A 19,248-nucleotide genomic window follows, 5' to 3' on the forward strand; every position below is an offset into this window, starting at 1 on the left:
TTTTTTATTTTTAACTGTCTTCTTGTATTTCTCAAATCTCTCTGGCTGGGAAAGTATCCGGCCTATCTTTATTTTAAATATTACTTATACAGTTAGTTTTTTATACTCACATGCAGGACCTACATTTTCACCTATTATATTTAATCCTCTTATATAAAGGGCCCATAACTCCAGCCTTTTAAAATCTTTGTGAACCCTGATTCTGTCATCCAGTATGTTCACTACCTCTCTCATTCTCCTTTCACGCATATTCCTCTACAAAGAGGGGAGAAAATTCTCTTCTGTCCTTTCTACACTCAGTTTCCTGACCAAACAGTATTTATATCTAGGTCAGATGGACAACTGCTAGCCCATTTGCTGTATTCAATGCATTCTAAACAACTTAAAGAATTAAAATATTACATGATACTTATACTTACTTCTCTGCCCTCAAATAGCATCCCATACTAAGGCTACTTCTCCTATGTTACAACTGCAGAATGCTGAATACAAGATTTTTTTACCTCTTCTCCCCAATCTATACTTATAATTACAGAAAACTGGATTCATATTGAAGGTAGTCAAATCATTAGTCTATAACTTAAATAAATGAACTAATATCTTAAGAACCTCAAATTTCGAAATTCTAATGACACGGTTAATCCTCTTTTACTCAAGCCACAACATTTTTTACCACAGTACTTTAGTCTTCTAAAAAAATCAGGAAGATTTACAAATGCCTCAGTGCAGGCATTCCCTAGTGAAGATTGTGGCATGTTTTCTGAATTATGATATAAAAAAATTCACTTTTGAGACAGGGCATCTTTAAAAAGAGCTAGTGCCTAAACAATATTATTTTGTTGATGCCCAAAACCAAGCCAATAAAAATATTTCTTCCCATAATCAGAAATAGATTGTTAGCCATAGAATGCCTCTGCAAAACAATTCTTAAATTTTCTTTGAAATATTGTCTCTAAAATTAACTGAAACTTTATTTATATGACTGTCTGTGGTTTCCATGTACGCCTAAAAAGCACAAGACAAAGATAAAAATATCCCAGAATTGGAAAAGCAGTCATTATGTTTGGTTTAGCTTATTTTCATATTTTTATTTTTAAAAACCATCCAAATTAAAGTTCAGCATTTCTCAATAGAAGAAAAGAAAGAGAAGGCAATTTCTTTACACAAAAGCAGCAAGACTAAATTCAGCATCCTCTAAATTAAATTTGGGATTTGACTTATTAGCAAATGAATGCCTTAAATCCTTTCCCACAGGTCATAAAGTTTAGTCTTCAGTCTGAACAGAATTACCTTTCATTTATTTTTTTTTCATGGAAAGGAATTTTACTTTAAGTATAGCAGTGTGTACATGTCAATCCCAAACTCCCAATCTATCCCTCCCCCCAGGTAACCATAAGTGCATTCTCTAAATCTCTCAGTCTGTTTCTGTTTTGTTCATATAAGTTCATTTGTATCATTTTTTTTAGATTTTTTTTAGGTTCCCCATATAAGTGATATCATATGATATTTGTCTTTGACTTACCAATACTTCACTTAGTATGATAATCTCCAGGTCCATCCACGTTGCTGCAAATGGCATTATTTCATTCTTTTTAATGGCTGAGTAATATTCCATGGTATATATGTACACATCCTCTTTATCCATTCATCTGTTGCTTCTATGTCTTGGCTTGTGGGCATATATCTGGAGAAAAACATGGTTTGAAAGGATACGTGCACCCCAATGTTCATTGCAGCACTGTTTACAATACCTTTCATTTAGAATTTAAATACATCAAATACTTGCTGTGAGGGCAGGAAAGATGGCAACAGAAAATAATTTCAAGTCTAATACTATGCTCTGAACCCAGGTTTATCCTCCAATAAAATAAGTGAAGTTGGTTTCTAATAACACAGCATTCTTTTTTTTTTTAACATCTTTACTGGAGTATAATTGCTTTACAATGGTGTGTTAGTTTCTGCTTTATAACAAAGTGAATCAGCTATACATATACATATATCCCCAAATCCCCTGCCTCTTGCATCTCCCTCCCACCCTCCCTATCCCACCCCTCTAGGTGGTCACAAAGCACTGAGCTGAGCTGATCTCCCTGTGCTATGTGGCTGCTTCCCACTAGCTATCTATTTTACATTTGGTAGTGTATATATGTCCATGCCACTCTCTCACTTCGTCCCAGCTTACCCTTCCTCCTCCCTGTGTCCTCAAGTCCATTCTCTACATCTGCGTCTTTATTCCTGTCCTGCCCCTAAGTTCTTCAGAACCAATTTTTTTTTTTTTTTAGATTCCATATATATGTGTTAGCATACGGTATTTGCTTTTCTCTTTCTGACTTACTTCACTCTGTATGACAGACTCTAGGTCCATCCACCTCACTACAAATAAGCCAATTTCGTTTCTTTTCATGGCTGAATAATATTCCATTGTATATATGTGCCACATCTTCTTTATCCATTCATCTGTCGACGGACACTTAGGTTGCTTCCATGTCCTGGCTATTGTAAATAGAGCTGCAATGAACATTGTGATACAAGACGCTTTTTGAATTATGGTTTTCTCAGGGTATATGCCCAGTAGTGGGATTGCTGGGTTGAATGGTAGTTCTATTTTTAGTTTTTTAAGGAAACTACATACTGTTCTCCATAGTGGCTATATCAATTTACATTCCCACCAACAGTGCAAGAGGGTTCCCTTTTCTCCACACCCTCTCCAGCATTTACTGTTTGTAGATTTTTTGATGATGGCCATTCTGACTGGTATGAGGTGATACCTCATTGTAGTTTTGATTTGCATTTCTCTAATGATTAGTAATGCTGAGCATTCTTTCATGTGTTTGTTGGCAATCTGTATATCTTCTTTGGAGACATGTCTATTCAGGTCTTCTGCCCATTTTTGGATTGGGTTGTTTGTTTTTTTGATATTGAGCTGCATGAGCTGCTTGTAAATTTTGGAGATTAATCCTTTGTCAGTTGCTTCATTTGCAAATATTTTCTCCCATTCTGAGGGTTGTCTTTTCGTCTTGTTTATGGTTTCCTTTGCTGGGCAAAAGTTTTTAAGTTTCATTAGGTCCCATTTGTTTATTTTTGTTTTTATTTCCATTTCTCTAGGAGGTGGGTCAAAAAGGATCTTGCTGTGATTTATGTCATAGAGTGTTCTGCCTATGTTTTCCTCTAAGAGTTTTATAGCGTCTGGCCTTACATTTAGGTCTTTGATCCATTTTGAGTTTATTTTTGTGTATGGTGTTAGGGAGTGTTCTAATTTCATTCTTTTACATGTAGCTGTCCGGTTTTCCCAGCAGTACTTATTGAAGAGGCAACACAGCATTCTTTTAACACAGCATGCTTTTAACATTTCTGAACCTCAGTTCTTCCAAATTATAGAATCCTGTTTTCAGATCTTGCATTTACATTAAAGTCCAAATGCTAACCATAGCTTAAAGTGTCACTCTCAGAATACTCTCAGAATACTCTCAGATCTTGGCTGAGACTAAGAGTCAAAAAACCTGGGTTTGAATGCTAGCTCTGCTGCATCTGAGCTGCTAGACCTTAGTGAAACTGTTTAAACTTCCTAATCCTCAATTTACCTACCTTTAAATTAGATATACTACCTCTAATCATCTAATTTGTGAGTTCATCACAGTCTGTGAATTGTATGTAACTGTTAGATATTAACATTAATGTTACATGCTAAAAACTTGTTCCGCTACTACCACCTTGATAGGGTAAGATTTTTTTCCGTGTAAATCATCACAAAAGGGTCACTATCACCCTGGAATCAAAAAACCACCTAGGCTCTGAGCCAAATCACCTTCAATTAGACTAAAATTTTATTAGGCCTATCTCTGGTCTTGAAGTTGCAGGAGTTGCTCTAGATTACACAGTATATCACAGTTATTCAAGTTATTGCTGTTAATATGCAGAACAGTTGCACCTCCCTAACATATAAAGTAAAGCACAAAGCCATAAATAATAAGACAACAAAAATTTAACAGTCAATGATTCTATTATGTTTTTAAAATGGGCTTTGGGGACCTCTCTGGCGGTCCAATGGATAAGACTCCGCGCTTCCACTACAGGGGCACGGGTTCCATCGCTGGTCGGGGAGCTAAGATCCCACGTGCCACACAGCGCAGCCAAAAGATTAAAAAATAAAATAAAATAAAAATTTTTTTTAAATAAAAAATAAAAATGGGCTTTGATAGATAAACAGATTTATTCTGTACCTGACAAAGCACAACAGACATTAGAGGATGAGAATTGCTATCAGTTACGAAAAAATTAAAAGAAAAAATTCCCAATGTAATCCAGCACATCAATTATTCTTTAAATATTAATCTGGCTCCCAAAATCTTGAAATGCTTCACGAAGAATCAGCCAAGATGTCATCTAGGAAAATCTTAGGTGAGGAAAAGTTATGCTACCTCTTAACACCTCGGTTTCACCAATCCAGCAGCACACGGCTCTACTTGTTATTGGAGAGACACTGACAGCACTTGAACATGGGAGTGTCTGTCACACAAAGAAAAAATATCCATTTACTAAGTATTAAAATCAACATGTGTCTCTCCATCACTACTGGAGAAATATCAGAGGCATCACAGTATCTATGCCTTAGCTTTCAAAACACAAAAATTATTCCTTCTCAGTCATAGCTAAATAGCTAGAGTCAAATCATGATCTCTCTCTGACCCAATAATGTCTGCTGTTCTTGAAATTTATGAAGGTGGTTCACTGTTCATATTGTCAAACTGATGTAGTTTATATCCATCCACACACTGATGTGAGGGGAGGTAGGAACTCACAAAAAGTTCTAAAAGGCCTCCAGTACCAAAATTTTCCCCTTTCAATCATTACTAAAAAGGATGGTGAAGCAGAGTTTAAAAGCTTTAATAGTACAAACACCAGTTATCCACACCATAAGACCAATTACTACTATCTGCAGGCATGTGGAAGAGAAGAGAAAGGAATACAAGGGCTCTCTTAAAAACCTACTTTTCTCCTCCATCTGTGTGGTAACTTTTACCTTACCCAGAACACTTGACTTCTGACACTTCTAGTCACCCAGTGTGGGTTTTTTTTCCCCCAAAACAAGCAATTATCACGACACCTGCTGGGTGTCCTACAATTTTACAATTTAACTCACTGATTAAGGTTAAGGGCTCAGTCCCACAAGACTGACCCCCACTTCAGATATCAATCGCAAGTAGGTTGTACAGTAGTACAACTTCTGTACGACTTGGCTATAAATCGGAGGTTCCCGTGACCTCCATCCCTTTGGATTCAATTAATTTACTCAAGTGGCTCATAGAGCTCGGGAAAACATTTTACTTACATTATCCAGTTTATTAAAGAATATGATAAGGAATACAGATGAACAGCCAGATGAAGAGATACATAGAGTGAGGTCTGGGAGGGTCCCAAGCATATGAATTTCTCTCTCTGTACAGTTGGGGTGCATCGCCCTCCCAGTAGGTGCATGTTTCACCAACCTGGAAGCTCTCCGAATCCCAACTTTGGGGACTTTTATGGTGACGTCGTCACGTAGGCATGATCAATCATTAATTCCATTTTCAGCCCTTCTCCCTTTTCAAGAGAATAGCAGATGGGGCTGAAAATTCCAAGCTTCTAATCATGGCTTGGTCTTTCCAGTGACCAGCCCCCATCCAGGAGCCATCCAGGAGCCCACCCAGAGTCACCTCATTGAACAAAAGACATTCATATCACCCAGGAACTTACAAAGGTTTCAGGAACCCTGTGTCAGGAACCGGGATCAAAGACACTCATATCACTTAGGAAATTAGACGGACTTCAGAAGCTCTGTGCCAGGAACTGGGGGCAGAGACCACTATGTATTTTCTATTATCTCAAAGATCCTCACATTCTTTCCCCATTTTTAATGCCTAAACTCAACATTTACCCTCTCTGTGTGTCTACAGAACCCACAGCCTTCTTTACAAAACTGGGTTTAGCAATCAAAATTAAGCATTTAGAAATGTACCTTTTATCCTCAGCGAGGCAGAAATGGACAGTCATTTGCTAGGATAAGAAAATTCATAATTTTCAACATCAGTTTTATTCCTAATAAATATTTCTGATCCAGGCTAACAAGAGAATGAACAATTCTTCCTCTGGGGGAGGTGCTGCAATATGTCAAACAAACAGCAACAATGACAGCAACAATAATAACATTAACAAGCTACCTCATTTATTGAGCACTTACTTTACGGAAGACACTGTTCTAAGCATTTTATTTATATTTTTCCCATTTTATCTTTGCAGTAACCCTATGAGATTAGTATTATCATTATCCTCATTTTATAGATGAAGACGGCTGTTCAAGAAGTTAAGGAACTTGTCAGAAGTCATACCGTACAGGTGGGATTTCAACCCAGGCAGTCTCCTCTTCATTGTCACATTATACCAAATGATCGCTCAACAAGAACTGCTTTGACGAACACTGCTCATGTATATGTGTGTGTGTGTAAACATACAAACAATATAAGTGAATACACAAACATACATACACACACACATATATGCACTCTCTAAACTTTATAGTCATATTGAAAAATACTTTAGTGATCATCTTTTCAGTCTCTCATTTTACCACCATAGATCCACCACCAGATAGAATGTGCTGGTCATCACAAATTATGCTCAACCATTAAATTCCTTTAAAATGGCTGACAAAAATAAAGCAGTTGAATTGCACTATTATAAAGCAACACACAAATTCTATAACTGGAAAGAAAGAATTCAGATTTTGATTTCAAGGCCAAACTCAAACCATGACTGGTCACTATTAAACCAACCTTTGGTTTTGTTTGTCTGTGTTTTTGTTTAGTTTTCACTAAAACAACAACCTAGAAATTTTCAGAAAAAAATATAATAAATATTTGATTAGTGACACACTATCACTGAAGCTACTAGGCTAAGATTTTGACTAAAAGAATCAGAGGAATTTTTCAGCTTCCAGGTATATAAAAATCACTTATTTCATCTTTAATATTGAAGAGAAGATTAAACAGGAAAAAGAACAGCAAAACAGACATTCCAGAATCAGTATATTCAAAGTTTACTGTATTAGGGTGATTATTTCTAATAATGTGTTACAGTTAAATCACCAAATTATTTAAAAGTAACTGCAACATAAATATAACCATAAATGAAACACGAAAAGAAAAATATCATTATAAAAGTCCAATAAAACAATACCAACTTACCAGTTCAACTCCCTGTGGAAAAGGTGTATCGTCCCAGTCCTTCTGTGGAAACCTCTGGATTATTTTCCCCAGACCTGCTCCTGACCCTATTAATAAAATCAAAGTGAATTAGGTTATAGGGTACTTAAAAATCTGAATACTCATTATATTAATACTTATTTCTAAATGAATATTTGTTGAATAAATTGATACACTGATTAAACATTTTCAAGTTTTAAAGGGTCTAAAACTACCTTCTAAACATAACACTGAAATGATAGGCAATCCCTATTCTATAGACTCTCAAAAGAGTAACACGTATGAAAAGCTAGGAAGAACAGACAGAGGCATTGAAATTGGAGTCTCCACACCATGGGAGCAACTGCACTTTGTTCCCAGTAAGGAAAGCCGTCTTCTCAGTATCTCAAGTTGATATTTAAGAAGAACTTTTCTATGGAGACAAAGTAATTTTAAGTGACAAATGAAATGGTACGATTAGCACTAAGCTTCAGTTATGGGTTATAAGCACTGTTCTGGGTTAAATAAAGATTTTTAGAGTGGCCTGGGAACTTGACCATTGTCTAGACAGGGTATCTCAACATCAGCACTACTGACATTTTGGGCCAGATAATTCCTTGTTGGGTTGGAGGCAGGGGGCTGGGAGCTATCCCGTGCATTATAGGATGTTTAGCAACATCCTTAGCTTCAACCCACTAGAAGTTAATAAGCACCCCACCTACAATCACCAAGTTGTTACAACCAAAAATGTTTCCAGGTAACTGCCAAATGTGCTCTCGGGGGGCAAAAATGCCTCTGGTTGAAAACCATTGGACTATATATAGCATTATTATTATAAAATTACCCTGTGACACTAAAAACCAGATCAACTTAAAATTGAACTTTGGGGATATAATCTGTGAGTAATTTGGGGCTAGAGAGTACATGTTAGGTCTAAATTGCTTTCTGCCATACTTTTAAAAAAATATATTTATTTATTTATTTGGCTGCACCAGGTCTTAGTTGCCCCAAGCAGGACCTTCGTTGCCGTGTGCGCGATCTTTTAGTTGCAGCATGTGGGCTCTCAGTTGCAGCATGCAGGATCTAGTTCCTTGACCAGAGATCGAACCCGGGCCCCCTGCATTGGGGGCACAGAGTCTTAACCACTGGACCACCAGGGAAGTCCCTCTGCAATACTTTTTAAGAGCTTCATGCGTTTGCATATTCTACATGTTGTTCCAACTCACTTTGAAGTAAAAGCAACAACATTCTGATTATTTGGACATCTAAGTAAAGGAAACCTTAACACCTGATTCAAAATTTTTTTTTTCTTCACTGATAGCTTCATTATTTTTTAAACTTTTTTAATAGATCTTTATTGGAGTATAATTGCTTCACAATACTGTGTTAGTTTGTGTTGCACAACAAAGCGAATCAGCCATATGCATACACGTGTCCCCACATCCCCTCTCTCTTGAGCCTCCCTCCCATCCTCCCTATCCCACCCCTGTAGGTCATCGCAAAGCACTGAGCCGATCTCCCTGTGCTATGCTGCGGCTTCCCACCAGCCAACTATTTTATATCGGTAGTGTATATGTAGACGCTACTGTCACTTTGCCCCAGCTTCGCCCTCCCACCCCATGTCCTCAAGTCCATTTTCTATGTCTACCTCTTTATTCCTGCCCTGCAACTAGGTTCATCAGTACCATTTTCTTTTTTTTTTTAGATTCCATATATATGCGTTAGCATATGATATTTGTTTTTTCTCTTTCTGACTTTCTTCACTCTGTATGACAGACTCTAGGTCCATCCACCTCACTACAAATAAGCCAATTTCGTTTCTTTTCATGGCTGAATAATATTCCATTGTATATATGTGCCAAATCTTCTTTATCTATTTATCTGTCGATGGACATTTAGGTTGCTTCCACGTCCTGGCTATTGTAAATAGTGCTGCAATGAACATTGTAGTACATGTCTCTTTTTGAATTATGCTTTTCTCAGGGTATATGCCCAGTAGTGGGATTGCTGGGTCATATGGTAGTTCTATTTTTAGTTTTTTAAGGAACCTCCATACTGTTCTCCATAGTGGCTATATCAATTTACATTCCCACCAACAGTGCAAGAGAGTTCCCTTTTCACCACACCCTTTCCAGCATTTATTGTTTCTAGATTTTTTGATAATGGCCATTCTGACCGGCGTGAGGTGATACCTCATTGTAGTTTTGATTTGCATTTCTCTAATAATTAGTGAGGTTGAGCATCTTTTCATGTGCCTCTTGGCCATCTGTATGTCTGCCTTGGTGAAATGTCTATTGAGATCTTCTGCCGATTTTTTAACTGGATTGTTTGTTTTTTTGATATTGAGCTCCATGAGCTGTTTGTATATTTTGGAGAGTAATCCTTTGTCTGGTGTTTCATTTGCAAATATTTTCTCCCATTCTGAGGGTTGTCTGTTTGTCTTGTTTATGGTTTCCTTTGCTGTGCAAAAGCTTTTAAGTTTAATTAAGTCTCATCTGTTTATTTTTGTTTTTATTTCCATTACTCTAGGAGGTGGATCAGAAAAGATCTTGCTGTGATTTATGTCAAAGCATGTTTTTCCTTTGTTTTCCTCTAAGAGTTTTATAGTGTCTGGCCTTACATTTAAGTCTTTAATCCACTTGGAGTTTATTTTTGTGTATGGTGTTAGGGAGTGTTCTAATTTCATTCTTTTACATGTAGCTGTCCAGTTTTCCCAGCACCACTTATTGAAGAGGCTGTCTTTTCTCCATTGTATGTTCTTGCCTCCTTTGCAGTAAATTAGGTGCCCACATGTGAGTGGGTTTATCTCTGGGCATTCTATCTTGTACCATTGATCTATATTTCTGGTTTTGTGCCACTGCCATACTGTCCTGATTACTGTAGCTTTGTGGTATAGTTTGAAGTCGGGGAGCCTGATTCCTCCTGCTCCGTTTTTCTTTCTCAGGATTGCTTTGGCTATTCGGGGTCTTTTGTGTTTCCATACGAATTGTAAAATTTTTTGTTCTAATTCTGTGAAGAATGCCATTGGTAGTTTGATAGGGATTACACTGAATCTGTAGATTGCTTTGGGTCGTACGGTCATTTTCACAATATTGATTCTTCCAATCCAAGAACATGGTATATTTCTCCATCTATTTATGTCATCTTTGATTTTTTCATCAGTGTTCTATAGTTTTCTGAGTACAAGTCTTTTGCCTCCTTAGGCAGGTTTATTCCTAGGTATTTTATCCTTTTGGTTGCAATGGTAAATGGGAGTGTTCCCTTAATTTCTCTTTCTGATTTTTCGTTGTTGGTGTATAGGAATACCAGAGATTTCTGTGCATTAATTTTGTATCCTGCAACCTTACCAAATTCATTGAATAGTTCTAGTAGTTTTCTGGTAGCATGTTTAGGATTTTCTATGTATAGTATCATGTCATCAGCAAACAGTGACAGTTTTACTTCTTCTTTTCCAATTTGTATTCCTTTTATTTCTTTTTCTTCTCTGACTGCTGTGGTTAGGACTTCCAAAACTATGTTGAATAAGAGTGGCGAGAGTGGACATCCTTGTCTTGCTCCTGATCTTAGTGGAAATGCTTTCAGTTTTTCACCATTAAGTATGATGCTTGCTGTGGGTTTGTCATATATGGCCTTTATTATGTTGAGGTAGGTACCCTCTGTGACCATTTTCTGGAGTGTTTTTATCATAAATGGGTGTTGAATTTTGTCAAAAGCTTTTTCTGCATCTATTGAGATGATCATATGGTTTTTATTCCTTAATTTGTTAATGTGGTGTATCACATTGATTGATTTGCACATATTGAAGAATCCTTGCATCCCTGAGATAAATCCCACTTGATCATGGTGTATGATCCTTTTAATGTGCTGTTGGATTCTGTTTGCTACTATTTTGTTCAGGATTTTTACATCTATGTTCATCAGTGATACTGGTCTATAATTTTCTTTTTTTGTGATATCTTTTTCTGGTTTTAGTGTCAGGGTGAACATCTGATTCAATTAAAAAAAAAAAAATTCACTATCACCTCTCATCCTCATCCCTGTGAACTGAACTCCCCCCGGCCCTCACCTAGACTTTAAAATCACTTTATGACCAAATCTTACCTTTAAAAGATAAACGGAAAGTTAAGTTCATTTTACTGACTAACTCTGAACTATCTGCTAAAACCGACGTCACGTTTGACAAAGGCAAAATGAAAACATTCTCAATTAAAATTAACAACTGCTGCAGTATAGTAACTCTTCATATACCCATCATTATAGGGGAATAAAGGATTTCATTAAGAGTAAAGTAAACTAAAAGTGATTTATCATAGGCATTCAGTTTTCAAAATCCACCTCAAGCATCACCACTTCTTACATTCACATCAAAGCTAATTCAACAAATAACTAGATACTGGGATACACAATGAAAAAGATATGGCCCCTATCCTCAAGGAACTGATAAGCTATTAGGAGAAACAAAAATGAACTGATAATTTCAGTATATCATGGTAAGTACAATGATAGAAGAGAACCTAACCTAATGTAGCAGAGAAACCATGGAAAACTTTACAGAAGAAATGAGAGAAAGCTTCTTGTTCTTTCAGTACCATCTTTATATGCCCAAGTACTTAGCATACTGAATGCCTCGCACTTAGTTCATTTGGAGCTAAATGTTTATTTTAATAGATTCGTTAATATTGACAGAAATTGTTTTAAGCTTACATCTCCTCTCTTTATAAAAAGAGAGGAATGCATGTTATTTATCTCATCATATTTAACCAGGTGTTCCTATATTGTTTATTCAGTTCTGAAAGTCATACCTCATGCATTGCAGGCTCAGAAAATATTTTAACACGTTAAGTTTTACTAATTATAAAAATAACAAATGTTAACTGCAGGAAATTTTTTGAATATATAAAAATATAAAGAAGAAATCACCCATAATCCCACAACTGAAGACAATTACTGTAAACATTTTATCCTAGGCTTTTTTCATACATGTATTTTTTCATCAGAATTGAGATAATACTGAACCTAGCTTTATATAATGGTTTACTATTAATATTTTATAATGGGCCCTTGATCATAATATGCATTTTCTATTTTCTCTATTATAAATAATGCTACAAAAAACATCTTTCTATATAAATCTTTATCCTCATCTCACTTTTGCCCGAAAAATTCTTAGATATACAACTAATGGATCAAAGAATATGAAAATTTTAAAGACTCACACAAAGCCAAAGGGCTCACCAGAAAGATATTAATAATTTTTTTACATTCTGTGTATAAGAATGAGACTGGCATTTTCACTACATCCTCACCAACAACTGTTATTTTAAAATTTATTTTAGTTACTGCTAATTTGAGAAGTAAAAAGTTCCTCGTAAGCAGGAGCATAACTTTCAAAAGTTCTCCAGGAGCAACATATTATTTACTGATTTCATAATGATATGCAGTCTTTCAATAATATGAAAGCTTAGTTTGAAATGCTGACGTAACATTTATAAGTGCACATAGAAATATGATTCATGAGTGATAGATTTCATATGATAATGTTATTTGTAAATGGAAATTAGATTATAAAAAGGCAAAAATAAAAATGGTAAAATGATATTTCACAAGTAAAATGTGGACAGAGCTACAATAACTTGGTTTTGAATATCAAATATGTAAACTGATGCAGCTAACAACTTTTGAGGAACTTAGGAAAATACCTTACAGAAGTAAACAAACATTGTCTGATTCTTGTTTCTTGGATTTTAAGAGTTTAGTCTGAATGTTTAAACTTATTTCCCAAGTTTATATAATTTATATAAAACCATTCTTATAGGAAGTACTGGTTGTATTTAAGAATGCTGACAGATGACCTTTTACATTGAGGAGCAAGCCACATCGAAGGAAGACTGTTCTAGAGTCAAATTCCACCAGTGGACTGATAATTATGTCCAGAGGTGAAATCGGTCATGTAAGTCAGAGTGAGTGGCTGTGGAAGCAGCTCCTATTTGCACTATGTATTAAATGGGGCTGGGTGATTGGGTAGGGAGAGAGAGAAATTCCTCAAAAGAAAGGGGACCACTTCTTAGAAAGGAGAGGTGCTAGGCAGACAAAATTGTGATTGTTCACTGCATTGCATGCAGCTAAATTGAAAAAAAGAGGGGACGGTTATTAGTCAAGGCCTTCATGTTTTTCTTTCCAGCCCCTACTCTTCTACTCCATCATAAAAACAAGAAATATGATGACCAAATGGAGTTCATACATAAAAAAGGGGACTCTTGGCAGGATACCAGCACATTTGGAAATAGCCTTCTTTGAAAAAAAGTGCATATGCTAGACAAACTGCCCCAAACAAATTTAGGAAGGGTGAGGAAATACTGGCGTGATCAGGCACACTTTTCCCTCCTTTATGTGTGGTAAGCCACTTTCCCTTGGGTCCTGGTAGGGCTGCCAGACTACCCAACCCAGCCACAAGGATTAGCAAGTGACCTAGGATGATCCAACCATCCAGTCAAAGTGACTGTTTTAGCCTTACCAGATGGCCCCAGGAAAGTCAAACAGTATTCTCGGGGGTTACTAAGTAGTATGCTATAGGTGTGGAGTTGCCAGTAGTATAAGGAAGAAGTTCATCTGCAGAAGAACTGAAGAGTTAGTAGGGGTTAATTAAGTGAAAAAATGTAATACTCTGCTCTATACAAAACAGGATGCTTGATATTTGTTGACTGTACCAATTGACAAAAATTAATCATTTAAGTGGCTTGTGTATGCTTAAAGTGTAAACGTACAAAATATATACTAATTTGTTTAACACAGACTCTGAACTTTGAGAAATTACTCTAATGCATAATTCGCTAAATCTTCTGTATGTTTATCTAAACAACTAGATCAGTGGTTATCTACACTAGACTTGTTTTATGAAGTCCATCTGCCCATATCACCTTCTATCGAAAATGGCACCACCCACAGCTCAATGAAGGGCAGCAGTCATGTTCAGAAGCACACAATCCTGTCTCTCCTCTCACCAGCCAGAGAGAAATTATGAAATCATTATTTTGGTTATCACATTTACTGCTACTTGTCTGTCTCACCTCACTAGAATGAAAACAGTGATTTTGGCCTGCTTTGTTTACTGATGTATCCCAGGCATTTAGAACAATTACTGGTGTATATTAGATACTTAATAAAATACTTGTTGAGTCAATGAATGGGACTATTAGGTGGGCAAGGGCATTTATAAACCGGCAAGCAACTTATGACCAGAGTGACCTGGCTGTAAAAGGTATCCTAGACAAATCTGATTTCTCTGCTAGGAAATTTTGAATAGAAGAAATGAGAGGGGCTTCCCTGGTGGCGCAGTGGTTGAGAATCTGCCTGCCAATGCAGGGCACACGGGTTCGAGCCCTGGTCTGGGAAGATCCCACATGCCGCGGAGCAACTAGGCCCGTGAGCCACAATTACTGAGCCTGCGCGTCTGGAGCCTGTGCTCCGCAACAAGAGAGGCCGCGATAGTGAGAGGCCCGCGCACCGCGATGAAGACTGACCCCCACTTGCCGCAACTAGAGAAAGCCCTCACACAGAAACGAAGACCCAACACAGCCATAAATAAAATTAAAATAAATAAATAAATAAATAAAATTTTAAAAAAAGAAGCTCGGAGCATTCATCTGCGTTTAAAAAAAAAAAAGAAGAAGAAGAAATGAGAAACTAAAGCAGCTAAAAAGATGTATTAAGACTTGCGAGCTCAGGCAACCACAGGGAGTCATGTGTAAAGCCAGTTATAGAACAGCAGAAAACCCCGGCAGAGACTTGCCAGTATAACAGGTCTACCTCCAGTAAACTCTGGCAGCACTGTTGCATCTGTCATCAAACTTCTGAAGTATTGTAATGATATTGCTCCTTCTTAAGCTAGAATGGACCTATGATTCCTTGTCAGTAAAGAATCCAAACTATAATACACTGTAAGAGGCACTCTGATAGATCAAGCCCTTTCAAACTGGTAAAGGGTTTGGAAAATTTTACATAAAAAGAAGATTTAGTCAGAAAACTTTTTTTAAAAAGTTAAGAAGCACATATGAGAACTTTCTCCAAATATGTAAAGAGCTATTACGTGGAAGAAGATACAGTGGAGCAAACTAGAGCCAAAAACTATAATTCAGAGAAGATATTTTTGAGTCAATATAAAGGAAGAACCTTGTGAAAATGAGAACTATCAAAAGCAGAATGAACTGCCACAGAAAGCAATGGTTAGAACGAGTTTTAGTACAAACTACTAGTTTTTGTGATCTGGAAAACTGGGCAGAATGGTAAGAGGACAAATCCAAAAAAATATGGAAAGCAGACTACTACAGCAATTCATTTATTCAACAATAACACAATGCCAGGCCTTGTGTTAGGTGCTAAGGATAAAACCTGCTGTGAGGACATTTAAAACTTGAATTGGGGTTTTAAACAGCACTTAAATGATTAATTTTTGTCAATAAAAGGACAGATCTAGGCACAGTATAACAATGGGTAAAGATTAGGGAAGAAAATAATACTGTTTAGAAATCAGGTCATGAGTCTAAGGAAATAAGGGACAGAAAAACTAAAAAATTCCAAATTTTGGAACAGAGATATTTCTTATTCTTATTTTGACATAATAGCAGCATCACTCAAGTCCAATGATGAGAAATGTAATTTCTTGAGAATCCAAATAAAATGATAAGTAATGGTATATCCAAAAGAAAAATCTTAAAAGCAGACATACTTTCATGCTTTAAAAAGCAATTCATTAAGTCTGTTCTCTATACCTGTGAGTCTGTCTCTATATTTGCTATGAGGCGGGATGGGGTAGGGGACTGAGAGGTACAAACTACTATGTATAAAATGGATAGGCTACAGGTTGTACTACACAGAATAGGGAAATACAGTCATTGTTCTGTAGTGACTTTAAATGGAGTATAACCTATAAAAATGCTGAGTCACTGTGTTGTACACCTGAAACTAATATGATGTTATAAATCAACTATAGTTCAATTTTTAAAATGCAATTCAAGTTGTCTAAAAGTGCATGATGCATATACATCGTGACTTCTTTACACAGTGACTTTGTTTTTCAGATGATTTATACACTTAGCAAACTTTACACTCAGTCTACAAGTAATATTGTAAAACTATTCATGAATAATTATGGAAATTAAAGTATGGACTTTCTGACTGGCTAACACATTTCAAATATATAAACCAAATAACAGAGTAAATTTATTAATATCTACATGCAAAAGCAGAAGTCTCTAGCTTTATTAATGAAGAGGGTATTTGTCTTTGTCTGGTGTATTTCACTTAGAGTAATGCTGGGGGAAAACAGGGAGAGACTGGTAAAAGAGTAAAAACTTTCAACCATAAGATGAATAAGTCTCAGGATCTAAGGTAAAACATGGTGACTATAGTTGATAACACTGTATTGTAAAACTGGAATTTGCTAACAGAGTAGAACTTGTTTTCAAAAAAAAAAAAAAAAGATAAATATGTGAAGTGATGGATGAGTTAATTAACTAGATGGGGGAATCCTTTCACAATGCATATCTATATCAAATCACCATGATGTATTCTTTAAATATCTTAAATTTTATTTGTCAATTTTACCTCAATAAACAGTTGGGAAAAAAACAGTGAAAAGCCAAAAAACATTTTTTAAATTAAGGGTACTAACAGAAACTTTTAAATAGGAATATTACACAAATGAAACAGTAACCTTTATGACTGACCTTTGAAATAATTTTACAAGTAAATGAACAGATAATGTAGAACAATACATCATATAAAATGTCCTCTTATTTTCATCAAAGATTGCCCATCCCTTGGTTCCGAACTGATCCTCATCTCTCCCAAGGAGGACAAGAACAGAATCAACATAGATTTGTCCTTAGACAGGAAGTAGAAGAGTTCTGATAAAGAAACATGGCAGACATAGTATATCTGACCTCTGATTAGTATAATGGAAAGAACCCAGGCTTGGACGTTAGTCAGACTTAGGTTCAAATTCAGGCTCTGCTATTTCATAGTCTTGTGACCTTGAAAAATACACTTAATCTCTCAAAATCTCTGTTCTCTCAACCTCAAAATATGGTTAATATAATGCCCATCACAGAAGGCTGCTATTAACAATGAGATTAATAGCAGCCTATTAGCAGCATACCTAGCAGCACAGAATCTGCCATAAAAGACAGGCCTGGGACAAGAAAAATTAGGTCAATTTAAGACTTACTCCTTTACTTGAAGAATATAATTTAAAGGAGCTCCCATTGTTAATATTATCTCCTTAACATAGCGAGGTATCTAAAGTCTATTAAGAAATCAGTGGCAACCTAAAGGACAGCCTTTAGTTGATATCTGTTTTACCCTGTCCCAATCAACACTTTTATTAATTACATGGTGGAAAACAGAAGACATCCTCTTCAAATCTATAAAAAGCAAAAATCTGAGAGAAGATGGAGATGGAGGTAGCAGAAATGTAGCTCGTCAATCTGTCTGAATTCCCATATAAAAAATAGCATCAAAATATCACAATGAACTGGCATAAAGACCAATGTAACAGAATAGAGAGCCCAGAAATAAACCCTCATGTATATGGTCAAATTATCTTTAAGAAAAGTGTCAAGGCTACACAATGGGGAAAGAATAGTTTCTTCAACAAACAGTGCTGGGAAAACTGGATATCTGCATGCAAAAGAATAAAGTTGGACCCTTACCCTACACCACATACAAAAATTAACTCAAAATGGATTAAAGACCTAAACCTAAGACCTGAACTACAAAATTCCTAGAAGAAAACAAAAGGGAAAAGCTTCATGACATTGGATTTGGCAATGATTTCTCAGATACGACATCAAAAACACAGGCAACAAAAGTAAAAATAGACAAATGGGACTACATCAAACCTAAAAACTTCTGCACAGCAAAGGAAACAATCAACACAGTAAAATGCAACCTGCAGAACAGGAGACAGTATTTGCAAGCCATATATCTGATAAGGAGTTAATATCCACAATATATTAAGAGCTCCAACAACTCAACAACAACAATAAAAATCCAATTTAAAAATAGGCAAAGAACTTACACGGACATTTCTGCAAAGAAGACCTACAAATGGCCAACAAGCATATGATAAGATGCTCAACATCACTAACCATTAGGGAATGCAAATCAAAACCACACAGGTTAGGATGGCCACTATCAAAATTCCAGAAAATAACAAGTGTTAGTGAGGATGCAGAGCAACTGGAGCTCTTGTGGATTGTTGTCTAGGATATAAAATGGTACAGCCCTTGTAGAAAACAGTATGGAGGTTCCTCAAAAAATTAAAAATAGAATTACCATATAATCCAACAATCCCACTTCTGGGTATATATTCAAAAGAATTGAAAATAGAATCTCAAAGAGACATCTGCACATCCATGTCCACTGTAACATTATTCACAATAGCCAAGAGGTAGAAGCAACCAAAACATCTATTAACAGATGAATGGATAAAGAAAATGTGGTACATACATACATGGAATATTATTTAGCCTTAAAAAAGAAGGCAATCCTGTCATATGCTACAATGTGAATAAACTTTGAGGACATTATGCTAAGTGAAATAAGCCAAATACTGCATCCTCTTATATGACAAATGTAAAGTAGCCAAACTCCTAGAAATATAAAGTAGAATGGTGGTTGAGAGGGGCTCAGGAAGAAAGGAAAGGGGAGTTTTGTTCACTGGGTATAGAGTTTCAGTTTTGCAATCTGAAAAAGTTCTAGGGATCTGTTACAAACCAACACACACACACACACACACATATGTAGTAGTTAACACTGATGCACTGTATACTTAAAAATGTTTAAGATGATAAATTTTATATTATGCACTTTTTACAACAATTTTTAAAAAAATAGCACAACCAAATACTCATGGACAACATGCATAAGAAAACTAGGTGAAAAGGTATCTCTGAAATACTCTAATGGGAGAAAAACCATAAACATCCACCAAATCTGGAAAGTATCTGCATCTGTGCAGGATTAAGAAAGA

General features: G+C 36.1%; 1 protein-coding gene across 6 annotated transcripts in view; it reads right to left on the reverse strand.

The window, feature by feature from the left end:
* SBF2 (SET binding factor 2) overlaps positions 1–19,248 on the reverse strand; it is a 461,885-nt gene that overhangs the window by 369,552 nt on the left and 73,085 nt on the right. For 5 of the 6 annotated variants that reach the window (XM_061201443.1, XM_061201441.1, XM_061201446.1 and 2 more), the window contains exon 2: positions 7,221–7,306. In XM_061201443.1, the coding sequence (XP_061057426.1) occupies positions 7,221–7,306 (86 nt within the window). Of the gene's footprint in view, positions 1–1,522; positions 1,685–7,220; positions 7,307–19,248 lie in introns of those variants that run through there. The other variant, XM_061201442.1, reaches the window with a different exon arrangement.

Source organism: Eubalaena glacialis, chromosome 10 (assembly GCF_028564815.1).
Source record: "Eubalaena glacialis isolate mEubGla1 chromosome 10, mEubGla1.1.hap2.+ XY, whole genome shotgun sequence".
Classification (NCBI taxonomy): domain Eukaryota; kingdom Metazoa; phylum Chordata; class Mammalia; order Artiodactyla; family Balaenidae; genus Eubalaena; species Eubalaena glacialis.